The 11,180-nt window shown below is 36.1% G+C and overlaps 1 protein-coding gene across 2 annotated transcripts; it reads left to right on the top strand.

The window, feature by feature from the left end:
- Positions 1-6,390, top strand: LOC122579311 (CBS domain-containing protein CBSCBSPB1-like). 2 transcript variants are annotated; one of them, XM_043751462.1, is made up of 14 exons: positions 1-239; positions 1,025-1,193; positions 1,496-1,628; positions 1,914-2,051; positions 2,195-2,273; positions 2,367-2,480; positions 2,913-2,979; positions 3,092-3,197; positions 3,267-3,325; positions 4,052-4,161; positions 4,242-4,375; positions 4,773-4,858; positions 4,960-5,049; positions 5,971-6,390. In XM_043751462.1, the coding sequence occupies exons 1-14, from the start codon at positions 67-69 to the stop codon at positions 6,154-6,156; spliced, it is 1,644 nt and encodes a 547-aa protein (XP_043607397.1). In that variant the 5' UTR covers positions 1-66; the 3' UTR covers positions 6,157-6,390. The 2 variants fall into 2 exon arrangements, with proteins under 2 accessions (XP_043607397.1, XP_043607396.1); XM_043751461.1 differs by having other exon boundaries at positions 1,914-2,084.
- The last annotated feature ends 4,790 nt before the right edge of the window (positions 6,391-11,180 follow it).

Raw genomic sequence — 11,180 nt, 5'->3', positions numbered from 1 at the left:
AATACGATTATTAGTTGTTATTAACAATAAAAAAAAAGTCGCATTTGGGTTGCTGAAGAAGAAATCATGACATCGCGTCATGGAAGTTCATCTTCACGTAGACTCATGTCATCATCATCATCGACATCTTCATCTTCCCGCAAAAAGAGAACAAATAATCAAAACAATAATGAAAACATTACTCAAAATCTCGCTGCGGATTCTAACCGAAAATCTCTCACAAATTCACGTTCATCTCTGTATGTATTCTTTCGTTATTTTCTCTGTTTTTATATATTTGTACATATCAAAATCTGCATGTATAAAATCAACTAGCGTTGTTAATACGCAAGCTGTGTAATCGTTGATTGTGTTTCCGGTTTTGCATTTCCATTTTAGTTTGTCGCAAATTAAATGTTTAGTATTGAAATATTTACATGGAAATTAATGACAAACTGACAACAAGTTGTGCCCGCTAATCTTTTTTAATAATAGCAATAGTGCAGAACCATGATGTTTACGTTGAAACTAATTTTACCATTAGTTATTAGACGGAAATAATTTGTCATTGAAGTTGTACTTTTTAGGGTGGAGTAAAGGACAAAGTTAAAAAATCTATGAAAAACAAATCTAAAAGGGGGCAAAATGTTAAAAAACCTATAAGAAAAATTTTTAAATCCATAAAAAAAAATTTAAAAATACATGACACCCATGGTGGAGTTGTTGCTGATAAATTGACAAAATAAAAATTGCATATTTATAAATTTTTTTGTCTTTTTATAAAACGATTAGGCCAATGTGTTGGATCAGGGTGATGAAGATATATAATGGAACCGTGGATCAAGGTAAAGAGCCCGTGGCTTGCCATTGATTCAGCAAGGCCAGAGAATTACAAATATACTTGCATTGTATATATAGTTATAGATAGATTGTATGCAGAAACATAAAAGGACTTGAGATTTTGATATTAGTTGTACACATTCGAAATTCAATTGAATGTGTTTCTAAAGTAGTATGGTTTACTTGTTGACATGAATTGAAATAGGGCCATAACTGGAGAGCGTACCGTGAGAAGATTGCGCCTATCAAGGGCTCTGACTGTACCTGACACAACAACAATATATGAAGCCTGTTGTCGGATGGCTTCTCGAAGAGTTGATGCTCTTTTGCTTACTGACTCGAATGCACTACTCAGTGGTATATTGACAGATAAGGTTTGCCTTAAAACCTGACATTATCACTGTTCAATTGGGTTGAAAGTCGCCCGAAGTTTATCTTTAATGTATGCGACCTCCTAAATTTAGATTAGTTGTCTAATCATACTTTAAATCACTAATTATCTGTAAAAACTAAATACATTTTGGTCATGTTTCGGGGCAACCCAATCTGGCCCGTTTTAAAAGTACCCAAATCAATTTGCTAGCTGAGCCATCCATTTTGCTGCCTGCATTTACATATTAGTCAACTCAACATCACTGTGAATCAAAATGTTGATTGCGCCTTTTGGTGATTCCAGGATGTTGCAACAAAAGTTATTCCTCACGAGATTGATTTTATGACCACACCTGTCTCAAAGGTGATGACAAAGAACCCGATATATGTGTTGTCTGATACCCTTGCCGTGGAAGCTCTGCAAAAGATGGTCCAAGGTTTGTAACAACTAGGAAGAACATGTTGATTTAGGTTATATAAATTTTAAAGAGGGAACGTATCAAATGGGTCGAAAGGAACTCGGTATGGGTTATATTTAGTATATCAGACTTTATCTTTTAAAGATCAGAAAAAAGGACAGAAATTGTTAATGGATCAACCAACCGCAATCATATTAGAATTATCATCTTTAACTGTTTTGACCCATTGCCCAACCCGATATCACCTACCCATTTTGCCACCTCCTGAACCTTCTAATGCTGAAAGTTAAACTACATGTACAGGAAAATTTAGACACTTGCCTGTTGTAGAGAATGGCGAGGTTATTGCTTTGCTTGACATAGCCAAATGTTTGTACGATGCTATTGCACGCATGGAAAGGGCAGCTGAAAAGGGGAAGGCTATAGCAGCTGCTGTTGAAGGTGTGGAGAAACACTGGGGAACTTCTTTTCCTGGTTAGATTGTATATTACTATAGAGTATAGATAATTTAAAAGGTTTATTGAACTGTGATACAGGTGGTGAAATTTAACTATAATCCCTTTTTACTGGTCACTATTGTACAGGTCCCAATACATTCATTGAAACACTTCGAGATAAGATGTTTAAGCCTACCTTGTCAACCATTATCTCGGAGAATTCAAAGTAGGTAATACCTTTACATATTCATTTGTTTGTATGCACAGCCTTATAGACAATTTTCAAACAATAATTTGATGTATTCTAATCCTTGTCCAGGATTGTGACTGTTTCACCATTCGACACAGTTGTGATGGCAACAAAAAAGATGCTCGAGTTTCGTAGTAGCTCTGCCATTGTAACAGTTGATAATAAGCCACGAGGGATTCTAACGTGAGTTATGCTCATCTGCATTTCATAGTGGGGCCAAATTTAACCCGTCACATGTGATGGGTTTGATTCGACTTATGCTTCTCTAACTAGTTTAGCCATTGAAATATAAAGTAGCTAAACGGGAAACGAATCAAACTGGGTCAAAAGTTACCCAAAGTGTATGTTTTTCACATAAAACCTTCTATATCATTTTTCTTATATACTTAGATTACTATTATAATACAATATGTTCTCTTATGGTGTTTGAAAGCCTTGTTTCTTTATTACATTATTTGAAACTTGGAGAAAGAGTGTATCGGATTAACCTAACCCTTGCCCAGAACTTGACTGTTTTGACCCATTACCTAACCCATTCTTTATTACACGTACAAGAAAGAGCCATGTGATTTTGAGAATACCATAAAGTAACATGTGTTTTTTGGACAATATCAGCTCTAAAGATATTTTAACAAGGGTGATAGCACAAGATATTCCAGCTGAATCAACCTTAGTGGAGAAGGTGAATGTTTCTTAAGTGACACCTTTTTCTTGTGTATGCGACGGATCATGGATGTAATTCCACAATATATAACTTCAACTTACTTTCTAGTTTTGCATGAATGATTTTGTAGGTAATGACTCCAAACCCTGAATGTGTCACTATTGACACACCTATTGTCGATGCCCTGCATACGATGCATGATGGAAAGTTTTTACATCTTCCTGTTGTTGATAGAGGTAAAGAGAATATTGTATTTTTCAGTTTATACATACAGTTTATGCCTAACTGCAGATGGTTTCATGCAGATGGATTTATTGTTTCCATTGTTGATGTACTCCACATCACTCATGCTGCAATAGCCACAGTAAGTAAACCACTTTAATGAAATTTAATATTGAAGGAACAATACCATTTACTTTTTGTGATACATCTATACTTCTCTTCTATATAGAACATACCCTAATTTAAGATAAAAAGGATAACCAATAAAAATGTTACACCTTACTGCCTTCTCTCCACTTACATCACCGCTACCACCCTCCAGTCCTCCACAGCCTGAAAACTCTAAAACATCTGGAAGCCACTGGCGTAACACGGGTACAAGGCTAGTTTAGTGTGATATCTGTATCATATGTTTAATAGCACATATTTGGGTCCATGTATGTGCGAAAACGTATAAATGGCAGTGCTTTTGTTTCTCAATTTAAACACTTCTTTGGCGTTTTCAGCTGATGATGTATGGAGGTAGAAAATGGGCAGGTCAAGCGGGTTGGGAAACGGTTTCTAGTAAAAATGGGTACTTTTTAGTATGGATAACTGGTCGAGGCAGGCAGGTCATTCCACAAGCAATTTTATATTATATTATCAAGTTTTTTAAATACTAAAGCACTGTATATGATTTAAAACATATATGATGACAATGATAATCTAGTTTTTGAAGTAAAGGGATTTTTATGCATTTTGAATACACTTTGGGCAAATTTTGGCTTACTCAACCCCTTTCTATTGTAAGCTAATTTGTAACTTTAAGTCTTTAACCACTCGATGTTTCCCCATTTACTGACATAAAACTTCTGTTTTTGCAAACTAGGTGGGAAATGCTACAGGTACCAATAATGAGGTGGGAAGTTCAATGATGCAAAAGTTTTGGGACTCTGCAATGGCATTATCTCCCATAGATGATGAAGATGATACACGAAGGTAAGCGGCCACACCTTTAGTTAGTACAAGAATACTATTTTGATTTCTTGGTTTACATGTATAGCGTTTGTGAACTGCAGTGAGAGTTCCGTGAAATTGCCTTCTGAAAATGGAGACACTGGAAAATCTCCCGCCTATCCTTCATCCTCTCATCCTAATACATTTGCTTTCAAAATTCAAGATAAGATGGGTCGGATGCATAGATTTATTTGTGGTATGCTATTATCTTGTTTCTAAAATCATTTAGCCAAAAAAAAAATCATTTAGCCATCATTTTGTTTTCGAAATGGTAATTTACAACGTGATATAATTATTTTTTTAATGGTTGGATAAATAGATTATGCTTCTGATTATTTTGGTATCATATAATCAGTTTTCATTATATAATTTTGAATCTCCAAACATAAACATCTGCTTTTCTAAATATTTTTAGCTTGGAACACCAGAAGCACTTTAAAACACTACTTTCTACAACCGGTTTACCTCTGCTAGTTATCTGATTTTGGTTATTCAATAGCATATAATCACTTTCAAAAAGTACATACAAACACTGCGTTACTAAGGAATATTTAAGGCTTACAGTACAATATCTTGTGTTTGTATTCTTCCAGATTCTCGAAGTTTGACAGATCTTATAACTGCAATAATTCAGAGACTAGGGGGTGAGATCGACCGCAACAACCTCCCACAGATTCTGGTATATCTGACCAAATTCATCTGATTGTAAAAATTGCGTAACTCTTTTGTATGGTTATATCCTATTATGCTTAATTGCTTACCAATGACATCATATTGCAGTATGAAGATGAAGACCAGGATAAAGTCGTGATTTCATCAGACTATGATCTTAGCGTAGCTGTAGAACATGCACACTTAGCTGGTTGGAAGGTATGTTTATTTTTCTTCCCAAAACTAAAACTTTACTACTACCCCCATCCCAAAATACTACATTTAACAAGGCACATAACAACAACGATACTCCATCCCACTGTGGCGAAAGTCCTAACCTGAAGCTAGATGGGCTTGGTGAAGCATACTCTGCAATACGACTAAAGTAAAACTGAGATGGAACACAGATGGGTCTGGTCTGTTCTGTTCTGTAACTAGTCAAAATCTGTGGCTTTTTCTGTACATATCGAAATGAGACGGGTTAGGTTGACCAAAACATTTTTTCAAAGCTCACAGAATTTCAATAAGTAGTAGTCTATCAATATGATTATAACAATTTTATTGTTTCAAAATAATTTAAGTCTTCGAATAAATGAGTTAAAGAATTATAACTTTGGGCATCTTTCAACCGTTTTAACCCATTTGACATGTTCTTTTCTAATCTAATTTTCTGATGCTACCTGTTTGACCCTTTAATGGTTAAAGGGTAAAAACATAACTCAGATCAACTCATTTATAAGCAGCATTGTTATTGCCATCTCTAGTGTGCCATACCTATAATCCAAGGCATTCTGTTAAATAATTTTGTCAATGAGGGCATCTATTTGCAAAAGTATAAATCTGCAGATAGAAATAACAATTAGAACTACATAATCTAGGGCCTTACCAAAAAAAAAAAAAAAAGAAAAAGGAGAAGAAGAAGAAGAAAGAAAGAAAGAAAAAACACAACTCGTAATCAAGGGAACATATATCAAAACCTTTTGTTCGTCACTGGACATATATCAGCTATAGAACTGCTGGTTTTTGTTTTAACCAGCAAATCATTATTCATTAGGAAAAGAAATAAGAGTCACCCATGTGCTGTACTTATATATAACAAATACTAGTGAAGTTTGATGTTTTGATGATGAATATTAATAGGGATTAAAGTTGCATCTAGATTATTATGGAACGTCTAATCGTCAAATAGGCTCAAAACCATCATCAGTGGGTATGGAGGTTGCCCAAGCCGATGCATGGGCTTCTGCATACAGTGCTGCTGCAGCTGGAGCTGCCTTAGTAGCTGGACTAGGGATGTTAGCCATCTTAAGAAGATCCAGTAATTGAGATTAACTTTTGTATCCGTTACCATTACGAAGATGTGAAGATAAAGATGAGCCAAATGAAGTTGGTTGGAGGGTGCTTCTTTGCTCTTTGTCCATTTCCGTGGGTTTACATATATACTTGAAAAGAAAATGAAAGTAAAAAGGAAAACAAAAGCCTCAGCTCATTGAGCTACATACATGTACTTGAAATTTTATAAAAAAATTGCAATGGAATGCCAATTTGAAGTTTTTATAACCAAATTTTGTTGATTTGGAGCTTGCTTTGGCTCTTGTTTTGTTCAAGGAAAGCGGAAATGAAATAAACTATAAGTATTGGGTAACATACTAACATGTCAAATTTTAGTTCTGAAAACTTCATATATAAATGAACACATGTAACATGTTGCGTGATATATAAATATAACAACTTAGGATCAATTGCTATCATTTTGCTGCACTTTAAGCAACTTTTGACACATTGTAGCACTTTCTGGTTTTGGCTTTAAATGTTATTAAAGCATTACGATTTGGAGTTGAGTAGTTGACCTGTTATTTTGTAGCACTAACCCACTGAGTTTCACAATTCATTCACATCCTTACTTTTTCTCGCTAGGCATCTAATAGGTAAGCACAAACTCCTTTTTGGGTTTAATATCATAATCATAATACATTGTATGAGACACTATTTGGACCATTGAATGCATCTTCAAGCTAACAAGTTGTTTAGACTTTAGAGTATTAAGTATTTGACAAATTATGCTTATGCTGATAAAATGATCAAAAAGAACACATTGCTTATATATTGTTGAGTTATTTGTGTCTGGTTTTTATAACTTTTTGAAAAACGATTTAAAATGTTAAAATGAAAAATCATTTTTAAACACTAGTATTTTGCTAAATAGTGAAGAACAAAAGTTTTGTTGCTAAACCACTTGGTAATCATCACTATTTATGTAAGATAATGAATCCCTTGAGGTTTTCCCTTCTCATTCATCTCAATTTATAGAATTACAAATTACAATTAACTACCTTCAAGTTATTACATTCGACTACCTCGAAATCTAAACTAATACATATACGGTCTAATATACCCCCGCAGTCTAAGGCGGAGGATTCCGGAGACTAAGACTGGACCGAAAATCAATAAATAAAACACGCGGTAGCCCTTTGGTAAAAATGTCTGAAAAGTTATGCCGGGACGGAACATGGAGAACACGAACCTGACCACGTTGAACTTTCTCTCGAACAAAGTGAATGTCAATCTCGATATGCTTAGTGCGTTGATGCTGGACCGGATTCTCAAAAAGATAAATAGCACTAACATTCCAGTACTGGCGTTTAGAGGACCAAGAAAGAAGGTTGTCCCCCAGAAAAACACAATACCCGGATGTAGAACGCCTAGTATCAGGGCAACCAGCCCAGTCAGCATCAGTGTAAGCAACAAGGGTGGACAAAGAAGATGGCTGCATCCATATACCCATATCAAGAGTCCCTTTGACATAACGCAAGATGCGTTTTAATGCAATAAACTGATCAGTATGAGGAGCATGCATGTGCATGCACACCTGCTGAACGGCATACGAAATATCTGGGCGAGTAAATGTAAGATACTGAAGAGCACCGGCCAAACTACGATACAATGTAGGATCATCAAAAGGAACACCGGCTTGGGCACCAAGTTTTCCTGCAGTGTCAACAGGAGTAGAAACAGGGTTACAATCCTGCATCATAGCCCGTTGGAGAATGTCAGAGGTATAACGGCTTTGAGACAAGAATAACCCATTAGAAGAGCGGGTGAGTTTTCTAACAGAAATTAAGTTTTTGATTAAAGAGGGTGAAACAAGGATGTTAGGTAGTTTTAAAGGTGGAAACAGTGGTTTTAAGGTGGATTGGCCAATTCCAGTAGTGGGTATGTGGGAACCATTGCCAACAACGATTTGTTTAAAATTATTATTGACATAAGAAGGAAGCATACCTGAGTTGTTAGACATGTGGTTCGTTGTTGCGCTATCCATATACCAAGTCTGATCAGGATTCAAGGACATCGTCTGAAAGGCATAGTCGATGTTGGTGGGCGTGTATAATCCTGTGCAGAAACATATGACGCTGATGGAGCTGGTCCAAGTATCCCCGGGTTGCGTGACGGTGGTCGAGTCAGAGGAATAGTAGGATAGGGGGATGGTGGAATCGGCCATTGGGGACGATACGGAACCTGCTATTGCTGCCATTGAGGCAAGTAGCCAAAGTTACCAAAGTTGGAGGTCCAATTATTTCCACGTCCACGACCACGACCCCCGCGACGTCCACCCTTGTCGCAGCCACGATAGTCATAACCGCGACCCTGGTTGTTCGGTGGTTGGGGATCGGTAGCTGATGAAACGGTATTCTGAACCGGAGCCGGGGGGCTGGTGGATTTGGAGCCGGATGGTATGTGGTGGCCGTGAAATTGGCACTTGTTGCTTGACGGGCTTTGCGACCCTCTTCGGGAACAAGGCGAGATCTAGCGGATTCAAAAGTGGGGAGAGTGGCCGATTATTGAAGACTAGTAGCCACGTTATCATACTCGACAGTTAGGCCCGCAATCAATTGGAGAACTAAATTTGAATCTGCTACCGGGGCATCAACATTAGAGAGTTGATCAGAAAGATGTTACAATTCTTGACAGTATGCTGAAACGGACTGAAAGTCAGATAGCTTGGTGTTACTGAATTTTTGTTGAAGATACACCGCCCGGGTCGGTTTATTGTCGGTAAAAATACTTGCAAGAGCAGCCCAAGCTTGTGCGGCAGTGTCATCTGGATGAAGGATAATTGTCAACAGATTCGGGGTGATGGTGTTGTAGATCCACTGAAGTACAATGGCATCAAGACGGAGCCACTCCGCATCAGGAGGAGTGGGGGTTGCGGTTGAAGAGGATTCTGTGGCAGGACGGGTAAGGTGATCCAAGACCTTACACGCAGTGCACTGTACCTTAAAAAGAGCCATCCATGAATTATAGTTACTTTCTTCGCTATCAAGGATGATCGGGATATGGTTGCGGATGTTGGTGACGGTTATTGCGGGATGGAAGGGTGTAGTGGTGGTTGTTTGCTTGTCTTTGTCGGAGCCGGTCATAATTGTAGGTGTTTGTGGAGTGGGAAAAGGGAAACAAATATGAAAATAAAAATTAGGGTTTCTGAAAAAAAATTCCGGCGGCGGACGGTGGCGGAGAATGGCCGAATGTAAAATTAATTATATGGGTTTGACCGGAATTATGCAAGGAGGAAGATGGTGGCGGCGGTGACACTGTACTCGCCGAAAAAAGGGGTGAAATCGCTGAAATTCAAAATATTCCGGCGACTGTTGTGGTGGCGTGTGGTGGCTCCGGCGGATACGAAATTTTAAAGGGTTTTTCGGTTTTAAATTATGAAGCTAATGGTATAGGTGGTGTTGTGTGATTCGAAGAATAGAGGGTTGTAAGTCGATCGCACATCTGCTGATCGGAAAAGAGAATGCCGGTCGGAAAAACAAGAAAGAAATTAGGGTTTTGATCGGAAAAGAGGGACGAGCTCTGATACCATGTAAGATAATGAATCCCTTGGGGTTTTCCCTTCTCATTCATCTCAATTTATAGAATTACAAATTACAATTAACTACCTTCAAATTATTACATTCGACTACCTCGAAATCTAAACTAATACATATACGGTCTAAAATGGACTGGGGAGAACCCCACCCCTTAGTCGCCTCCTCTTTTATTTGGTTTGCCTAAAACACCACCCCACTAGGCTACTTAGCCAAAATATTTGTTTGCGCGATTCAATATATCAGCGGATAAACATCCTTCTCTATTTGACAACTAGCTTATAAACCCGGGTGATACCCGTGTATATTAAAGATATAAAGGTTATGACATACAAGAAGATAAACATTAAAAACAACACTACTTATATATTTATAAAAAGTGACAATAAAATTAAAGAACCATACGACTGTGAACATGCCATAATTGTTTTTTTTTATAAAAGTGACCAACAGTCGGACAAAAATGTATTTACGTAAAACAAAAACGTAAAAGTGTTGACCAGATTGATGGTAATTTTACATATTAATTCGTTTATTATATATGTCTAACTGTTTTTAATGAACTCATACAAATAAATAATAATAACGAAACATAGTTATGATTACAAAAATAAATTGGATATAAATTATAATTGTACCATATGTTTTTTGAAATCATACTTAAATTGTAAGAAATTATAATGATCATTACTATTTCAGTGTGTAAAAATCACCCATGAAAAAAATGATTTATACATTTATAAGTGTGTACAAATCTAATATTGTACACACTTATTAGTGTGTGAACATTTTTCTTTTCACTTTTAATTATGAAACTTGTAACTTTTTTCGCACTTTTTAATGTAGACTATTTGTACACATTTCTAAGTGCGAAAAACTTAACAAAACTTTACGCATTTTTAGTGAGTATGTAGAAAAATTGCGTAAAAATGACAAATTTGCTGTAGTGTAAGTTAAAAAGAAATTGATAATAAAATTAGTGAGACGCATTTGATAAGACATGACATATAAAAAAAATTGTTATTTTATATTAGACTTGGTTAGGATTTAGAAAACTTCATAATAAAATGATTAAAAATAAAAGGTTAAAAGATGATGTCATAAAACAATTAAATTAAAAGAAATAATTATTTAAAAAAATTCTAAAGATGCCATGTAAGATTTTTTTAAAAATAATTATGTCATCAAAATTGTTTTATTTATATAATAGATCTCTATCATCTCTTTCTTTCTCTCTCTCTCCAACGCCACTTGTCGAAAGTCCCACACTCATCTGGATAGCCTCATTCTGACATTTTTAAAGAGGTTACCCAATGTTTGACTAAGCGCTTCATGACGCAAGTCCACACTTTGGATATTTTCTCCTTTTAACCTAAATGGTATACTTAAAGTTATGATTAATGAGGTGGATAATAATATTTGAAAAAGTGAATTGCATTGAATGATCTCAAGTTTTGTTTATTGTATTTGTTAATTGAAAGT

This window comes from Erigeron canadensis, chromosome 8, assembly GCF_010389155.1.
Source record: "Erigeron canadensis isolate Cc75 chromosome 8, C_canadensis_v1, whole genome shotgun sequence".
In the NCBI taxonomy this organism is placed as follows: domain Eukaryota; kingdom Viridiplantae; phylum Streptophyta; class Magnoliopsida; order Asterales; family Asteraceae; genus Erigeron; species Erigeron canadensis.
The sequence above is the reverse complement of the archived record's forward strand: the minus strand, read 5'-3'. Positions and strand labels throughout refer to the sequence as shown.